Source organism: Mytilus galloprovincialis, chromosome 10 (genome assembly GCF_965363235.1).
Source record: "Mytilus galloprovincialis chromosome 10, xbMytGall1.hap1.1, whole genome shotgun sequence".
NCBI lineage: Eukaryota > Metazoa > Mollusca > Bivalvia > Mytilida > Mytilidae > Mytilus > Mytilus galloprovincialis.
The window spans coordinates 53,824,740-53,844,419 of NC_134847.1; the positions used below are offsets into that span (position 1 = coordinate 53,824,740).

General features: G+C 30.2%; 2 protein-coding genes across 4 annotated transcripts in view; one reads left to right on the forward strand and one right to left on the reverse strand.

Annotated features, from left to right (window-relative positions):
- Nucleotides 1-5,121, reverse strand: part of LOC143047842 (PH-interacting protein-like) — a 64,302-nt gene extending 59,181 nt beyond the window's left edge. For 2 of the 3 annotated variants that reach the window (XM_076221138.1, XM_076221137.1), the window contains exons 1-5: nucleotides 4,971-5,121; nucleotides 4,821-4,879; nucleotides 4,714-4,743; nucleotides 4,471-4,530; nucleotides 2,922-3,072 (exon numbers count right to left, since the gene is read on the reverse strand). In XM_076221138.1, coding sequence (XP_076077253.1) covers nucleotides 2,922-3,072; nucleotides 4,471-4,530; nucleotides 4,714-4,743; nucleotides 4,821-4,879; nucleotides 4,971-5,025 — 355 coding nt within the window. In that variant the 5' untranslated portion in view covers nucleotides 5,026-5,121. The remainder of the gene's footprint in view (nucleotides 1-2,921; nucleotides 3,073-4,470; nucleotides 4,531-4,713; nucleotides 4,744-4,820; nucleotides 4,880-4,970) is intronic. The other variant, XM_076221139.1, reaches the window with a different exon arrangement.
- A 158-nt stretch (nucleotides 5,122-5,279) lies between these two features.
- On the forward strand, nucleotides 5,280-16,769 carry LOC143047845 (dehydrodolichyl diphosphate synthase complex subunit DHDDS-like). Its single transcript, XM_076221141.1, has 8 exons — nucleotides 5,280-5,405; nucleotides 7,513-7,702; nucleotides 8,813-8,955; nucleotides 10,175-10,291; nucleotides 10,977-11,078; nucleotides 11,732-11,846; nucleotides 12,289-12,396; nucleotides 13,492-16,769. The coding sequence occupies exons 2-8, from the start codon at nucleotides 7,520-7,522 to the stop codon at nucleotides 13,720-13,722; spliced, it is 999 nt and encodes a 332-aa protein (XP_076077256.1). The 5' UTR covers nucleotides 5,280-5,405; nucleotides 7,513-7,519; the 3' UTR covers nucleotides 13,723-16,769.
- The last annotated feature ends 2,911 nt before the right edge of the window (nucleotides 16,770-19,680 follow it).

Genomic DNA, 19,680 nt, shown 5'->3' on the forward strand with positions numbered 1-19,680 from the left:
AATTGAGTTATTCCCCTTAGTCCAGACAATTTTAAGTATAACGATCATAATTATACATGATGATATCTGTTTTTTTTACACGTACAAATCAATAATCTAAAGGGATTTACTTCAGTTAAAACATATTTGCTTATACAATTTCTTTAATGATTGAACAATAAAAAAAAAACATACTTTAGATTTTTTGTAGATCTTGTAGCTATAGCCTCTTTAATATAATAACTTAATAAACTAAAAGTATAAATCAATTACAATAAGACTTATCTCCCATCTGTTTATATAATGTCATGTATGTTACAATTGAAGTACTTAAAATAAAGACATCATTGACAAATAAAAAATGATGTATGTTTATAAACATCTGTTACATCTATAATACTAAAATTACGAGGTCCAATTTGTCAGCCGTCATCGGGTAAAAACGACAAATCAAAGAATTCAACTCTATATATAACTAATATAGGACAATGGTGTAGATTAAAAATTACACCACTCCAGACCCTTTTGTTTTCCACATAATTAATATTGCCAATAATTAACAAGTTCCGGGTCTAATCCGATACCGATACCAATAGTATATTCACCTGTTAGCTATTACCTTATCTGTACGTTCCGAATTTGACAGACGCACCACCAAACGGTGTATTTAGGATTTTGCTATATACACAGGTCATAATCAAAGGGCTGACACTACTAAATTCAATCATTGTCAAATTGTTCCCTATTGTAGGTTTATCCAGCAATCAGCAAGACTTTCTAAGATAACTAATATAGGACAATGCTGTTGATTAAAAAATACCCCATTCCTGGATAGCCTGGACCTTTTGTTTTCCAAATAATTAATATTTCCAAAAATTGATAAGTTCCAGGTCGACGGGTTCAAACAGAAAGATTTGAAAGCAGAGAAAACTGTGTATCTTATAATCGACATGACTTTATCAGATGACAATACCAATTACTAAAATAAGGCTTAGGCATAGTTATATACTTTAATTCAGTCACGGGCCCCCGATATCACGGGTGTGTACTTGTTGTTACAAAAATTATATGTATATTTTAATCTAAACCAATGTTAGACATCAAATATTTATTAAAGTTTATAGTTTCACAGCTTATTCAAAGTTCTATATATATGTGTCTGAAATTCAAACTGAAAGGTGTTTGAAGGGTTGTGAAAAGTAATGTTGGATATACCTGTATACAACAATGCGATAGTAACACATGACATTTTTTTTTAAACAGTTCATTTCACTTTTCTTGATTATTTTCTGAGTCGTGGAGTAAACATAATGATAGAGTAAGTATGACCAGGTTCAGAACCAGCAGTCATAAACTTCATATTGAAATTGGTAGATACACTACACCAAAAACTCCTTTAGATAACAGGATTTGTAAGAACTGTAATATAAATTTGGTTGAAGATGAGTTACATTTTTTTTATTAAATTGTCAAAAAAAATTTCATTTAAGGAAGGAGTTAGTCTACAACTGTTTAAATAAAAACATTATTAATTCTACAAATATTAATTCTCTGTTTTTATAGTGATTAAGTAATGAAGACACTGATGTATGCAAAAGTATAGCCAATTACCTAAATATGTGTTTTTTACTTAGAATAAAAGTGTGAATTTTTGTTTGCTGCTTATGGTCCCAGACCACAATTATTTCGTAGTGCATTTCTTTTAGAACCTAAATGAAAATTAAAAAAATCCCACCTGCGCTTTCTCAATGAAACTTTTACAGTGTGTTGTACTACTTTTGGGACAAATTATTTCGAAATTATAGAGAACTTCATCAGCTCTAACTCAAGATATGGACAATTTTATGTTTAGGGAGTCTTGCAATCTTTTGACAGCTTCCGAAGTGCTAATTTTTAACCTTTTTCAGCTGGACCAAATCACTACTTTCCTTTAAAATTCTGGACCCAAATTTTTTTACAGTGTAATTTCACCCCCTACTTGCAATTTGAGGCATAAAATATGGAGAAATAAATTTGGAAGGGGTATAAAAAACATTGGCAAGTAACCCACTGTCAACACTAGGGACTATATTCATGAACAACGAAAATCAAGGGACGACAATTGTGGTCTCGGACCTTATAATGTAAAATAATTACTTATATTTTTACACTCGATTTATTCCCCTTGGAACACATATACTTTGATACTTGTGTAGTGTTAATTTTAGTTAAGATTGTTTAAATGTTATTCTTTGTTGTATCTATGGTATTAATGATTATGTTCATAATTGAGCTTTCTTAAATAAAAAATTCGTATTTCGTATATACAATTTTAGTAAATGTATATAATATTAATGATTTATATTTATTTCATGTGTTTCCAGTTTTTTAATATATAATTTAATATATATTTTTTGATGTCTGACAATCACACTGTACATGTACAAACATTCTGTATAACAGTTTCTATGTTTTTTCAGTAAAAAATAAACACTCCTGTTTCTATTTTTATTTTTAAATTAAATCAATAATGTTCATATAAGCTAAAATAATATAGCCAGTAACTTGGCCATTTAATGTTGTATTCACAATCAAAGTTTTTAATAATTTGTCAATTTTTACAAGCTTAACAACTTTATCTTTACAAATCCTAAAATAGTTAATAGATATTGCAATATTTCTCTGTAAAGAAAGATTTATTTTTGATGTACCTCTTAGAAGACTGGCTCGTCCTGAACATGCATGAAATATTTGCCACTGAACGTTAAGCAATCAACAATCAAGACTGATTAAAAAACAGTGATTTATATATTAAAAATATAAAAAATGAGGGTTTTAGCAACATCTGAAGTGTTGATAACTATGACATCGAGAAATTTAAAATAGTGAATAGTGATCAAGGCACATACATGTAACCATTTCACCAAAAAGATGGGAAAACATGTTAAACATATACAACTTACCGTCTTTTGTCCTTAATAAAGAATTGCTACCAGAACCAAGTAAAGACTGCACACCACATACACTTGGTTTGATATCTTTATCTAATAAAGGTCCAAGTCTCTTACATATGTGTAATAAATGGTTAGATGTCACATGACGGTATAGTTCAACCTGCAAAAATTATAATTAAATTAAATTTCCATTATTTATTCATTTCTCATTTAATGATAACTAAAGAAACTTATTTAGACAAACATTTTCAGTATTTCATTGATTGATAGCTATAGGTGTTTGATGGGTGGTCGGTATTTTGAAAATAAGACAAATGTGATTTGAATTGTCCATGAAATTATACTTTTATGAATAGAAAAGAAAACTTCCAGTGGCAGATCAAGAATTTTTTATAAGGGATGGTAATGGGGACACTAACTGCCTTAGACCTGCTTCTGTCATGCTTCAGTGATTCCTAAAACAATCAACCAAATTTTTTTTACAAAATGGGGAGGGCTCTAAATCCTCCACTGATTTCAAAAGACAAACAATAAAAATAAATACTAAAATAGAGCATTGTAGTCAACATGGTTATGAAAAATTCAATAAAAGAAGATATATTTTTTTTCATGTTCAAATACAAGTGTTGACTATCATAATAGTTTAATTAAAAGTCCCTGATAATAATAAAAATAAATCTGATGTCTAACCAAGGATTTGTATGGTAAGATACTACTATCCAAATCCTTGGTCTAACTAAAAGATATTAAATATTACTCTACCTCATAAAATATTTAATTTATTATTGTTCAATCTTTTATTCACATATAAATATAATTGTTTGTATTTTATTACCATGTATTGTAAATTGTTTATAAATCCATTCGGTCATTACCATTTATTGTAAATGCGTTTGTGGAACTTTGTGCCAATAAAATATTGTCTATTGTCTTTTTCTTTTAACTTTTAAAAAGTTGCACACTAAAAGATGACACCTTGAAATTAAAAATAAATGTACTTTGAAACTATTTCTTTAACAGTCAGTGTTGTAAATAACACAATGTTGTCAAAAATTTTTATAAATATTTTTCATGTTTAAGACTTCAATTTTTTAATCTGTTTGTATATTTAAAATCTGTACGGAATATTTGACAAAATTATTTATTTCAACAGAGACATATAATACGTATTATATGTCTCTGATTTCAAAAAGGAAAACAAATAAACTTTTATGCACAAAATCAATCACATCAATGATAAGTCTAGAGAAATTCAGAAGGTACTTTCTAAATATAGCTTGCTGTTCTCTCATTGGTTATAAATCTGAACTTTGGGGTCAATGACATCACACATGACCTTGTGCATTAGATATGATAATGGCCTCAAAGAAATTATTACAATTTCAAAGCAAATCATGAAAACAATTGATTTTTTAATAAAATTGACTTAAAAAGATGAAAATTACGTATATCTTAAAATAACACTCAACAGATAAAACACATGAAACAAAATGACGAACAAATCTTCTAAAAATGGAAAAAGGAAAAAATGTCCATTTCTTGTTTTTCGAAAACTCACCAAATTTTCAAAACTTCTTTCGTGTTCCCTGCCTTCCCAGTCAATTCTTTTTGGCAAAAGCTACAAAATTCCAAAAAATCATTATTCCAAATGTTCCGTGGAACTGTCCGTTTACAATGACAGCAAGAACAATCCGTAACAAATCTTATTAAATTTCTACATTATATTGCCGTTTTTTATCCGTTTTCTACCGTAAAAGCGCGTAATTTGGATTGAAAACATGACAAATTTTCGCACACTTACCTTGTGTTTTTCTAGTTCTTTTCGAAGTGCCTGGAAAATAAAAGGGTAAATTTAGTGTGAGGTCAGTCAAATGAACCCTTACGGACATAATAATGCCAAAGACTTACCTGTGCGGCATCGGAACAGGGTCCAGAAGACAAGAATCTGGCGATGAGGAAATATAACTCTGAAAAGAAAACAGAAAGACTGCTAGTACATTGGATTCAGTTTTATTCGTATAAACTACACACGAATTCAAAATAAAAGCATTAATTTACCAGCTTCTATTGATGATATTTCTCTGTTTTCTCTACTTGGCCCCCGCTTCATCATTAAAACTTAATTAAACAATGAATTGTGTGGGTTATTCAATGAGCGATATCGACGCCATTTCTGTTTACTGCCATGGATCGAAACGCGGAAGAATAATATTCTAAAAAATTTAAATCTATTTTGTTTTGTAAATATGAGCATTACTGTATTCTTTTTAAAGTATAATTTATCCGAATTATTTTACATTATAAAAAGAGGCTGACAATTCACCTCGTAAAATATAAATATACCGGACTATATTGTGAATGTTTGAAATTTAACCGACTCACAACCCGGTGCTACGTCACACATGGGGGTAGCCCTCGCTTCGTGATTCCCTCACTTGTTCTCAGCTGGTGTTTCATCATTTAATCTGTGGTTAATTGTACCATATATTGATGGTAAAGTATTCTGTACATTTATTGTTTTATAAATAATTTTATACATCTAACATATATACACCATATTTACACATGATTTCATGACCACTGTGATGTGCATACACACATTTTAGCATTTGTTGTTAAACTTTTTCAAATTAACAGATTAAGTAGACAAAGTTATATATATATATACATGTTTTGTACCTATCATGGTGCAATCGTTTAGCCATTTTATGGTCTATTCCCTTTTGTGTATTCTAGTAAAGAACTGTGGACAGATAGAACTAGCTCAAATTGAAATTATAGCTATAAACATGATTATAAAGCTAGGTGCATGACGTTCTGAACTCCAAGCTTCAACAGTGAAATAAATTAAGAACAATATAATATAATACCTATAGAAGTTCAGGATCAATTGAACTTAGTGACCATAAAATTCGTATCTCCAGTATCAGTAATATGAGGCAGGCATAACCTGTGAATGGGGACGAAGTCTATGATTTTTTTTTTATAAATCAAACATGTTAAAAAGAGAAACAGAAATACCGTTACGTTTCCGATTTTGGTTCTGGTGTTAGGGATTTAGTTGTGACGTTATGACGTTATATTCAATGTAAACAAAGAACATAACGTTTCCGATTTTGGTTCTGTTGTTAGGGATTTTAGTTGTGACTTCATATTCAATGTAAACAAAGAAACGCAGTCATCAGGTAACTTTTTTTTTATAACAAACAATTTTTAAAAATGAATTAGTATTGAGTTCCTTTCTTAGACTGATAAATATACATTTTATTCAAAGTCTCATGCAAACAAGACCAGAAACGGAAGTAGATTTCTGAGCAGATCCGGAAATTCAAAAATGCGACAAAAAAAAAAAATTGAAAGATTTTGAGTTCATCAGTACAATGAAAATATCGGGAAAATTTTCCCGATTTTTTTTTTTTTTTTATTGAATTTTCTACTGTTATTTGGGACTTCGTCCCCATATTATGGAACAATACTTGTATATAATTTATGTACGATATAAAAATATTTAAATAAGAAAATGGTGTATGCTAATCCAAATAATTATGACGTCTTGCAAGGCTAAATTTTTTTTTCTGGGACGCCTTTCTATGGCTGCTAGTCCAAATAATAATGACGTCTTGCAAGGCTATTTTAATTTTTCTGGCTTGGACTAGGTGTAACAATTATAACTAAGTTAACAATTATAGGTCACTATATGGCCTTCTACAAATTACCAATGAGCAAAACTCCTACCTTATAGCAAGCAATTAAAGAAATAACAAATTTCAAACAATTTAGACAAAAAAATGTGTGCCTGACTTCTGTACAAAACAATTATTGAAATATGATATAGAGCAACAAACAACAGGGACTTACAGGCTCCTGAATTGGGACTGGCTTACACAGAATTGGCTGGGTTCTGACATGTTTGCAGCCAACCAACCTTCCTGAAGTATTGTTTGTAAAATTTTAAAAATCAATAGGGTTTGTTCATGTCATTAATCATGTTAATGTAATTTATCAATATAATTTTTTTTTTAATTTTCAGTTTTAATGCATAGTAATTATATAAATACAAGATAGATACATTTGCTCTATCATTTGGGCAGATATATAAAGTGCAACTGTATTACTTAGTAAATTAACTTTTTTTTTGTCAACCCATAAACTGGTGTCGAGTAAACATAATAATGCTACATGTATGACTATTATTGAATCCTGCTAGACCTGAACATAACAGAAAAGTCAGAAGGGAGCTATTATTCTGTTTTGGGGGCCAACAAACTGGACATCAGATAGGAATTGGATCTTTTGAACTTGACAACCACAATGCTTAGTCATAAATTATTTGTCTTTTACCCTACTTTTTTTCCCATAGAGATTAGTTGGCCTGTCCTCTCAGTCAAGGTCTATTGACTTAAAAACTTTTGCATAGTTTTATACATGTTATGAGATCAGTTTCAAGGAAAACTACTTATGATGATTCAATAAAATCTTATATTGATTTTTTCCATGTTTATAATTATGTTCCTGTACCTTTTAAATAGTCATGTTTCATTAATTGATTGAAAGTTGTTCTTTCAATGATTCTGAAAATATCAATATTTCATTTCAACAGCTTCAATATGTCAACATGGTTCCCAGAGCAGCCTAAGGCATGGTACCACAGAATGTGTTTAAGGGTCCTTGGGTTTGGACAAATTCCTAAACATGTAGCCGTCATAATGGATGGCAATAGAAGATTCGCTGTGAAAAATAGTATGGAACGAGCTGAGGGTCATCTGAAAGGTTTTGACAAACTTACAGAGGTATTATATTCATTGTATTTTATATTTGAACTTCCGAAGGTTTTTTTATAAACTCACAATTGAAATCAGGAATAAATGGAGAGTTATCTTCTTTGCTAGTCTGAAAATAAAACCAACAAACCAATCAATTTCGTATTCAAGTCAAAGTTTTTGTTAGCAAGCTGTGTTCCTGATCATGATGATAAGTATATGTAGGTCTTCGAAATTGTTCCAATGTCACGTAATTTCACAAAATACATTTGAAGACAATCAATGGAAGTGGATGATAAGTCAAATTTGTATTACACCTTACTTTCTTTATACAAACAAACTTTCACTAGCAATAGACTAAAACTATTCACTGTTACATTGAAGATCTATCAATTTGACATGTTTGATGAATGTAGATGGGAAAACATTTTTTCCAATTGGTATTTTGAAAGGACAAGGTTTTTAGAAATATGTACTGTAAAAAATGACAATAATTGTTATAAAGATCCTAGAAGAATGACAACTTTTAAATGTTTAATGTTAACATAGACAGATACATGTACATGTATTGGTCAATTTTTAAGTGATTGACAGGTACCAGGCTTATTTGAGAAACAAACAAAATAAGTAACTATAAGGGGGTGAACAACATCTATCTTATGAATTTTAAGTAGTTTGATATTTCTCATTCTCAAAATAATGTATTAAAGCAAAGCAGTATTTTGTTTATTGTTAACATGGTTAATCTCATCCCTACTTTTGACCTTAAAAATGTTAAAATCAATTGAGATGAATATTCATAGACATGATAGATGACAATATTCAAAAGATTTGGAAGCAACAATTCATTAGATACATTTGATTTTTCCTATGATTTTGTTACATGTAGACCAAATTGCAGTGCAACCTTTATTATCTGACACCCTGGAAGACCAGAAAAAGATGTCCAAATTAAGCAGGGTGTCGGAACATTCTGTTTTTTTCTGCAAGAATAGGCAGATTTTTGGACCATGAAAATGTGTCTGTTTAAGCAGTATGTAGGAATAATCAGGTGTCTGATTGGACAGGTTACACTGTACATATTTTTTTTGGCCAAATAAGGACACAAACGTACTGACAACCTGTTTTGAAATTTTACAGGTTTTAGAATGGTGTTTGGACATTGGAATCACAGAAGTTACTGTTTATGCCTTTAGTATAGAGAACTTTAAGAGATCTAAAGCAGAGGTTGATTGTCTCATGGAACTTGCAAGGAAAAAGTTTAAAAGACTGATGGAAGAAAAGTAAGATTTAAATTGACATTGATATCCCATAGTTATTTCCCTTGGCAACCATGGCAACCATTTTGGAGACCATTTTGGAGAAATGAACAGTTGGTTTTCCTATTTGAATAACCAAATTAAGACATGTAATACTTACATTTAATAGAAATATGAAGATGTGGTATGAGTGCCAATGAAACAACTCTCCATCCAAGTCCCAATGTGTAAAAAGTAATCATTTATACATGTACAAAAAAAAACATGTAGGTCAAAGTACGCCTATCAACATGGAGCCTTGTCTCACACCTAACAGCAAGCTATAAAAGGCCTGAAAACAACTAGTGTAAAAGAATTCAAACAAGAAGACCAAAGTTCTACATAACGACAACCACTCACCACACTGTACAACAGGTTCCTGACTTAGGATAGGTGCAAACAAATGCAGAGGATTTAATCTTTCAACAGTCTGACAAGATATCCTTACTTGTTTGTACATTGTAGTTATTTTATAATTAACTAGGTCTTAAAGAAATAAAAATTGTTCAGAAAAAAAGCTTTTTCAAAAGTCTTGCACGGTATAACAATTTGAATTTGGCTGATTTATGAAGGCTTAAATTAGTGACAAAGGGAAGTAACTTTTGCCCAAATTTTGACAATCAAAACCTATCTATACATAAGGATCACTGTGTGCACTTAATTGAAACCAATGTGTAATTGAACTTACCTTGATAACCACTGAATACCTAATTTGTGTATAAATTTGATAGGAGTATATTTAGAAGAGAGGGGTGAAAGATACCAAAGGGACAGTCAAACTCAGAAATCAAAAATAAACTGACAACGCCATGGATAAAAATGAAAAAGACAAACAAACAAACAATAGTACACAACATAAAAAACTAAAGAATAAGCAACACAAACCCCACCATAAAGTCGGGGTGATCTCAGGTGCTCAGGAAGGGTAAGCAGATCCTGCTTCACATGTGGAACCCGTCGTGTTGCTCATGTTATAACAAATCCAGTATTTAGCAGTATACTTCCAAACAAGGGAAATAACTCATAAATACTTGTAATTTAAAATCTGATTCAGGTTTTTTTTGGAAGTGAATTTCAAGAAAAACCTGAAAGAGTATACATGTTTTTGTTAGTACAGTGTTATGTTTAAGAACAAAGCATGTTTTCAACTTTCCAAAAATTATGTTTGCTAATCATTTAAATAAATTGTGTTTTTATTTTTTAGAGACAAGATACAGGAGTATGGTGTATGTGTCCGTGTGCTTGGGAATGTTAGTTTATTACCCAATGATATACAGGAAATTATAGCAGAGGTTGTCACATACTCTAAAGATAATACCAGGTTTGTACTGAGGGCTATTCCAGAAAAAAATGTATGGGGGGTTGGGGGGTTGGAAGGCACATTATATGAATAATACATGGGTGATGGGTATCAGAGCAACTTTTCACACTATAATGCACTATAAGTCTCAATTCCAATTGTCTGGCTGGCGGATGCTGACAAAAAGTGCCTTCCAACCCCCCCCCCCCATACATTTTTTTCTGGAATAGCCCTGACATCATTTGTAAATTAATACAAAGATCAACTCCTTTAAAACCACAAGACAGATAGAAACCAAAGTTAGCTCCAGTAGTCTTTTATGATTTCAATCTTCAAGGAAACTTCTAAAGAAGACAAAGGTAAAATAAAACCCAGAACATTTTTAAAATCTTTTCAGAGTTGTTATGTCAGATCACATTCACAACTGCCATCAAACATGTCTGTCACTGTATTTGAAAATAGGAAATATTGACACAAAACAGTATATGTTTTGATAATTATTGTCAAATAAGTGGTTTAAATAATCATAAGCTGAAATTCTTTAAGTTTTTGAGCTTTTTGTTTACATGGTTCATTTTAAGAATTTTGAACATGACCCCTGGAGATGTCCTATATTTTTTCACATCGCAGTTAAAAGATATCTAACATGTTTTCAGTGTTAAAATTAATGAATATTCCATTTTTTATATATTTTGTATACTTACAGGGCCATATTGAATGTTTGTTTTGCCTATACCTCTAGAGATGAGATGTGTACAGCTATGAAAGAAATAGCAGAGGGTGTATCACTTGGATTGATAAAAGACAGGTACAGTTTTAGTTTTGAAAAATAAGTTTGAAGAATTCATAACAATAATATTCTTTTCCACAGCAAACAAGCTTTGTCTTCAAAAGAGATTAAGTCACTTGTTTTTTCTACAATTTTATCAATATTGAAAATCCATAAAAAATTCAAAGTCTATATTACAACATATATTAAATTCAAATATCAGAAATTCATTATGTTTGCTAATCATCATGAAGTTGAAGTATGAAGTTTTTGACAAATGATTACTTCATACTTTTGAAAAATATTCTCAAAAACTTACCAATGCTAAATTTTTAAAGCTTTTGACACACTGGATACAAAGTGGACATATCATGAAAATTTAAATTGGATCTGATTCAAAATATATACAAAAAACAAAGTTCCCTTCATTCTGTTTTAAAATATTTATGACTGAAATTTTAAATTCAAATTCAGAAGTGCTGAAAGAAGGGTAGGTAACTGTATAAATATAACCTGACTTGCTAATGTATTAGTTGATTAGTCTAGATAGGCCTTTATGAATAAGAAATTTATATATGGCTATCCTGTACCAATGAAGCTTGAAAGATAGCTTGGTAAATTTTTAGTACCAAATTTTCAATCTTTTATTGCAACTTTTCAGTTCATAGCTTGACTTTTCAATATATTTTTAGCGATGTATCAGAAGCATTATTAGAAAAAAGTCTGTATACAGGAAGCTCTCCCAACCCAGATCTCCTTGTAAGAACATCAGGAGAAGTTAGACTTAGTGATTTTTTACTTTGGCAGGTAAGCATGGGAACATTTTCCCAACTTAAACCCCAAAGAATGACATCATATTTTCAAGCTTAACATCAATTTTATTATTCATATAAATAAATTAATTTAAGAACCACTTTACACAGAAATTGAAATTTCTATTAAGATTGATTTCTGATTACTGTAAATTCAGAAATTATTGCGTGCATTTATTATTGCTATTTTGTCATTTTAGACTAAAATGCAATTTGAATTTTTGCAACATTCAGAAAAATCCTGTTTATGCATATAAAAAAAATTGAAATGCGAGTTTAAATTATTGAGAATACAACTCTTTTGCACTTTTCCCAATAGTAAAAACATTGCAATAATTTCTGAATTTACAGTATATATATATTTTTTATTTTTTTTTTTTTTTGCTGTTTGCATTTTGTGCTTCAAATTTTCATAATTGGAATTTTCTTTGTTGTAGACTGCATACAGTTGTTTAGCTTTTGTAAAAGTGTTATGGCCAGAATTCAGCAGGTGGCATTTATATGGATGTATTTTACATTACCAAAGAAACTATAAGCAACTTCAGGTAATCAGTTTTCAGATATAAAAGTAATTTATGATGACCTGAAACTTTTGGCAGAAAATATTACCCACCTTCTCTTTTTTTGACGAGTCATCTGATGCTTTGTATGCAAAACTAAAAATAAATCCACCAAAAACAAGGTGTTGAAATGTAGAGGAAATAATATTTCTAGAAACAAGAAAAAAAAACAGATAAAATTAATGAACATACAATTTATTTTCAACTGCGACAAACATTGTTGGGAGACATAGAAATTCCAGGCATCTGTCATTCCTTGTTAGTGCTACACATGAACAATTCTTCTCATATATTTATGTCTTATATATCATGGCTTCATATCAGCAAAGTATGATCAAACAAGTTTGAAAAATCAGTTCCGATAAATTATCTTTTAATGAGTTATGCCCCCTGGAACATTAATAACCTGGAAAATATTTTAAGTTTATACCCTTGTGCCATTAACAGGTGAAATATGTGCAATTCTATGGGCATTGAAACTCTGTTCTTTTATTAGATTGGTTGTGAAAGTTATAGTTCTTGCTTTTTCTATTTTATTTCCATTAAGGCCAAATAAAAAAGTATGTGTGGTTCCAGTTACATCTGAAAAAAAGTTAGGGTAGGTAGGTAGGGATTTTTTTTTATTTTATGTTTTTTTTTTTTTTACATTGAGTCTATGGGAGCAACATTCTGACTTTAACAGTGCTTAATGAAAAATGACAATAAAATCTTTAGGGTAGGCTATTTTTAAGCCGAAAAAGTAGGGACGGTAGGGTTACTGGAACCACACATATATTTTTATTTGGCCTAAAATGTCCATGCTTAATCATCGCCTTAATGTTATAAAAAGAAATAACTATCCAAGAATTATAATATCAAAAATATTCAAAATCTTGGATTAGTTTATATTCTTTAACAATTTTTTGTTGTTCTAAAAACTGCTTTTCAATATGACATTTTCAATTATATCAGGATATTCATTATATTTTAACTGTTATTTAGGCTTCATTTGTAATTATGATATAAAGATGTCTTTGAATGTTTCCTTTCATCCTGTAACTATTTTTGTTTAATTGCTTTCAATTTTTCTTCAATTTTCAGAAGGCCAAAGAACAGAATGAAGCTGACCAAATACGATTACAAAGAGAAAATGATTATGAAATTGTAGCTCAACAAATGGACCAATCAGAAACTGAATCTATACATACACTTGCCAAACAATATGCAAATGACAGAGAAAATAGAGTCAATAATTTTGTGCAATATCTTCATAACAAACGTGATAAGTTTTTCCATGATATAGCAGCAAAAAGCAAAAAAAGTATGACGTGATGTAGAATAGTCTTATCAATAATCTAAGGTGTTAATCCAGAGACACATTCCTAAATCCAATATTGTAAATTCAGAAATTATTGTGAGCATTTATTATTGCAATTTTGTTATTTTCGATAAAAAAGTGATTTTAATTTTTATAATATTGAGAAAAATCCTATTTAATTCATATAAGAAAATTCAAATAGGAGTTTAAATTATTGCGATTATAACTCTGTCGCCTTTATTTCAATAAAAAAAAACAACGCAATAAATTCTGAATTTACAGTATTTTTTTTAAATCTACACAAGGACACAGAAAATGATAGACTAAATCATGCATTGTTTGTTCAAGTGAATTTTCACCTTTCCAATAGTTTTATTCTTATTTCTTAATTTTACTTTAATATACTTTTTCTCAGCCAACCTCTTGTGGCAAATAGTTTTGTCTTGGTTGCAATAGATTTTGTAAAACCACAATTTCCTCTCTTATTATGACTTATGATACGAAATCAAACCAAGCAGCTTTACGCCAAATTATCTTTAATGATCACACAAACATAAATATGTCCAGCATATTCTCTCATAAGATCTGTTTGAATATACAAAATATTAAAAATAATTGGGACTGACCAAGTACATAATTGCATGAAACTATACTAAAGATATGGAAATATTTTGCACAATTAAAAACACAATACAGGTAACTATAGTTCTCAGTATTAATGGAATATTTGCAATTTAATTTTACTATAACTAGATACTTTGTGTTTACCAATCTTACTCTATTTGCAAGAAAATGACGTGTTGTGAAAAATAAAAGCTTTCACACTCAAAAGTCTATATTATAAAGTTAGAATAATTTTGTTGATGACTTCCTAGTGGAAGTAAATGGAAAAAAGATTTTAGAATTGTAGAAGTACCATTTACAGGATTATCACTTAGTGAATACTCCCAGTAGTATTACGTGTAAATGTTTCAAGCAAGAATGTCTGTTGATTTGTATGTTTTTATTTATTACTATTTCATTATATAATTTATGTGTTAATATCACTGTTGCAATATTGTTAAATAATGGTGAGAGATGAAAGATTTTATGTAAAGGTTTTTTTATTGATTTAAACTATGCTTTGTATTTGTTGGGTGCAATGTATTAAATCAACTTGTAATCACAAAAAGAATTACTAGATTTCGAGAATATAACTATTTGTCTTTAATTAATGTTGTAAAAGATTTCAGTTTCAAGATCACAGATAGATATGATATACTTAATGTACCATAAACATAAAAATTGTGTTAAATATTTCCTCAATATTAAAGTATTAACCATGAGGTTAAATCCGTCAGTTCTCCTTCATAATGACGCCGTTTGATGTCACCCCCTTTACTCCATAATGACGCCTTTATTGTGCCTCAGTTGAATCTTCTTGCCTACGAAAAATCTGTATCAGACTTAATAAAATTTGTATCTAGTGTAAAAAGGATATTTATGAGAACATCTGACTAGAATTTCATTGACGAAATATTCGTTTTCACAATGCATTAATACTTTTAACCCGATGATTTTTTTCTATTGAAAAAATCCTATGCAAATCAAGTATGTAAAAAACATAATTCCGTGGAGGAATGGGTTAAGAAAGTCAACAGAAAACAAGATGCATGTACTTGAAAAAAATATATTGGTTGTTTATTAGAATTACATTCATTTATACATGTTATAGATACCATAGAATATTTAACCAACATTTATGAATGTCAGTATAAAAGTATACTACTTAAGATTTGGTATTAAGGAGTTCTACTTCATATCCAGAAGCTAGTCATTTATTATTATGCTACAGTTATTTTTATGCCCCACCTACGAAAGTAGAGGGGCATTATGTTTTCTGGTCTGTGCCTCCGTTCGTCTGTCCGTTCGTCCGTCTGTGCGTCAGTTCGCTTCAGGTTAAAGTTTTTGGTCAAGGTAGTTTTTTAAGAAGTTGAAGTTAAATCAACTTGAAACTTAGTACACATGTTCCCCATGATATGATCTTTCTAATTTTAATGCCAAAATATAGTTTTGACCCCAATTTCATGGTCCACTGAACATAGAAAATGATAAAGCGAAGTTCAGGTTAAAGTTTTTGGTCAAGGTAGTTTTTAATGAAGTTAAAGTTACATCAACTTGAAACTTAGTACACATGTTCCCTATGATATGATCTTTCTAATTTTAGTTCCAAATTAAAGTTTCGACCCCAATTTCTCGGTCCACTGAACATAGAAAATGATTGTGCGAGTGGGGCATCCGAGTTCTATGGACACATTATTGTTTATGTAAGCTTTCTATTTTATAAAGCAAGCTTGAGTTTAACAAAGAATAAGACATATGATAAAAAAAAGGTGATTTGGGTTGTATTGGATGAAATGCAAGAAGGTCTGTATTTTCACTAGTTTTTATTTAAGTGACTTTTTTACATATAAAATTGTTAGGTCTGTCTGTTGATACCCATAGTATTTATAGTATTAATAATTAAAAGGAATAAAGATAGCCAGACAGTATGAATGAAAAAGCTTTCATTTTGATTGTTAAGCCTCTTTCTATGCATATATGAGGTCATAATAAAAAAAAAACAGTTTATACTACAGATTTATTTTTACTTGAATGATACCCTCTTTTTTTCATGGGTAAAGGTGAACTTTGAGTTTGTATGTTTTCTAAAAGCTTCTTTATTTTATAACAACACCATCAAATTTTGATATCCACAAAACTTGATTTTCCCCCATATACTAAATTTGGTACCTTTAAAGATAAATGAATCCACAGTGTGTTATACCTGAATATCTATTTTGTATTGAGGCTTGTTCAAATAAAGAATTTCCCATCTGTAGTGTAGTATTGAAGCATTAATAAAAAAAAACATTAGATATTTATATGGAGAAAAAAACATTTTACATTAATTTTGTAAAAGATCTAGAATATTAGTTTAGTACAGTATTTGATACTTGGAAAGCAGTTGTTTTGTTGTTATAACCAGTTGTTACAAAACTATTAAGAATTACATACAGCTAGTAATATATATTATGAAAAATCGATTTTACTTGTTTTAATAAAAAAATAAAAAAAATGTTTTAACTTTTTTGTAGCATGTGCCCTGTGCATAATTTTGCCTTACACTGGGGAGTTTTCTGATAGTTGCAAAAATACATTGTTTATGTTCAATTCAACTTATTTCTCTATTGCCATTATACCATATATTTATATATATACTGAGTGCCAATGAAAACGCAACACATGTTTTTCAAAAAAATCTTATAATTTTTATTTTATTTATATTAGAACATTGTATAGTTGGTTGAAAATTACTTTTAAGACAATTGTCAACAACTTTACGGTTGAGTGATTTTTGGAATAAATGCATGTAAGGGTTATTTTGAACGGACATAAACCAAGTTTCAACATACGCACCATTTTCACGATTTCGTCATTTAAAGCAGGGCTAATGTCATGAATTTTCCCGCCCTTATTGTTAAGAAACTGCAATACACATCTGAGTAAATGCCAGGACCTTCTGACAACCAGCGACATGCAGTTTTGGGCATGATCCAATGAAGCCTTTTACAGCATACAATTATGAGAAGACTGAAGTCGTAGCGTTTACAATAACCCAAATCATCCATAATTTAAACCAAAATGGATCATTCAATGATAAGCCACATCCCGGGGTACAAAAATCATGAAACTCTCAGCAAGACCGATACATTTGGTCTTTAACATATCCGATACCGACTCTGATGGCTGTCCAAAGGTCACTGGTGGTCACGGTAGAACCTTTGGAGCAATTTCAGTAAAGCACCATTTCCACAGAAATTGTTAAAGAGCACCACAGTCTTTCCGCAGTAACATCTAAACAACCGTCTGGCATAAACATCGAAGTAGGTAAACTGACCATTAAACATTCTTGTTTTGATATCGATCTATTGATAAAATTGTTAATTTTCAAGAACAATTTATTTTGAAAGATTATCATTTCTAATATAAATTTTATTTTTAAAAAACCAAGTGTTGTGTTTTCATTTGCACTCAGTATATATATATATATATATATTTACAGATCTAACATTGTTGGGTTGATGTTTAGACGAGTTGTATATATACATATATAAAATGTCTGAATAGTAGTCAACGATTTTCCCCACGAGGGCGCTGGATCGTTATATCATATGACAAAACGTAGCAGAACAAAAATCAACAATATAAGCAAGATTATTAATATACATAATAAAAGTAATTATTTCAAGACTTAAAGTCCCCTGTCCTGTACTGTTTTATAAAGGATCTGAGCCAATTTACCAGAATATAATAATATTAATACAAAACAAAACTTGGTTCTGCTCTTGTGAGTAATCAAAACACACATTAAATGACTTCAAAAAGTTTACAGATGATAATAAAATTGAGAATGGAAATGGGGAATGTGTCAAAGAGACAACAACCCGACCAAATAAAAAACAACAGCAGAGGGTCACCAACAGGTCTTCAATGTAGCGAGAAATTCCCGCACCCGGAGGCGTCCTTCAGCTGGCCCCTAAACAAATATATACTAGTCCAGTGATAATGAACGCCATACTAATTTCCAAATTGTACACAAGAAACTAAAATTAAAATAATACAAGACTAACAAAGGCCAGAGGCTCCTGACTTGGGACAGGCGCAAAAATGCGGCGGGGTTAAACATGTTTGTGAGATCTCAACCCTCCCCCTATACCTCTAACCAATGTAGTAAAGTAAACGCATAACAATACGCACATTAAAATTCAGAATGTAATAGTCTCCATTTTGACGAAAAGTTGAATCACAAAAATACAGAACTCGAGCAAAATTCAAAATGGAAAGTTCCTAATCAAATGGCAAAATCAAAAGATCGATGGAAATGATTATTGAAAGAAAGAACTGTTTAGATCGATAAATGTGATCACTGAATAAAATAACTGTTTATATTGACAAAGTGGATCACTGAATGAATTGACATTACTGGAAAGATCAATGGAAGTGATCACTGAAAGTTAAATTATTGTTAGGATCGATAAACGTGATTACTGAAAGTGAAATTATTGTTAAGATCGATAAACGTGATTACTGAAAGTGAAATTATTGTTAGGATCGATAAACGTGATTACTGAAAGTGAAATTATTGTTAGGATCGATAAACGTGATTACTGAAAGTGAAATTATTGTTAGGTTTGATAAACGTGATTACTGAAAGAAATTACTGTTAAAGATCGATAAATATGTTTACTGAATAAAATAACTGTTAAGATCGCTGGGAGTGATAACTGAATAAAATTGCTGTAAAATCGATAAATGTGATCACTGAAAAAATTTACTGTTAAGATCGATGGGAGTGATCACCAAAATCAAATGACTGTTTAGGTCGATGGAAGTAATCTCTGAAGGAAATTACTGTAAAGATCATTACATGTGATAACTTAATGAAATTACTGTGAATATCGATGGAAGTGGATCACTGACGGAAATTACTGTTAAGGTCGATTGAAGTGATCACTGAATGTAATTACTATTTAGAGCGATAAATGCGATTACAAAATGAAATTACTGGTAAGATCGATAAATGTGATCACTGAAAAAAATTAGTTAAGATCGATAAATGTGCTTACTGAATAAAATAGTTTAGGTCGATGGAAGTAATCTCTGAATGAAATTTATAGTTAAGATCGATTCATGTGATTACTTAATGAAATTACTGTTAATATTGATGGACGTGGATAACTGAAGAAAATTACTGTTAAGGTCGATTGAAGTGATCACGGAATGTAATTACTGTTAAGATCGATAAATGTGATTACTAAATGAAATTACTGGTAAGATCAATAAATGTGATCACTGAATGAAATTACTGTTAAAATCGAGTATTGTGATTACTGAATGAGATTACCGGTAAGATCGATAAATGTGATCACCTAATGAAATTACTGTGAAGA

What these genes read in the sequence shown, in the direction of transcription:
- LOC143047845 (XM_076221141.1), top strand. Translation starts at nt 7,520, where the DNA reads ATGTCAACATGGTTCCCAGAGCAGCCTAAGGCATGGTACCACAGAATG. An exon ending in TACTCTAAAGATAATACCAG is followed by an intron (nt 10,292 to 10,976) that starts GTTTGTACTGAG and finishes GTATACTTACAG; the next exon opens with GGCCATATTGAATGTTTGTT. An exon ending in CTTGGATTGATAAAAGACAG is followed by an intron (nt 11,079 to 11,731) that starts GTACAGTTTTAG and finishes ATATATTTTTAG; the next exon opens with CGATGTATCAGAAGCATTAT.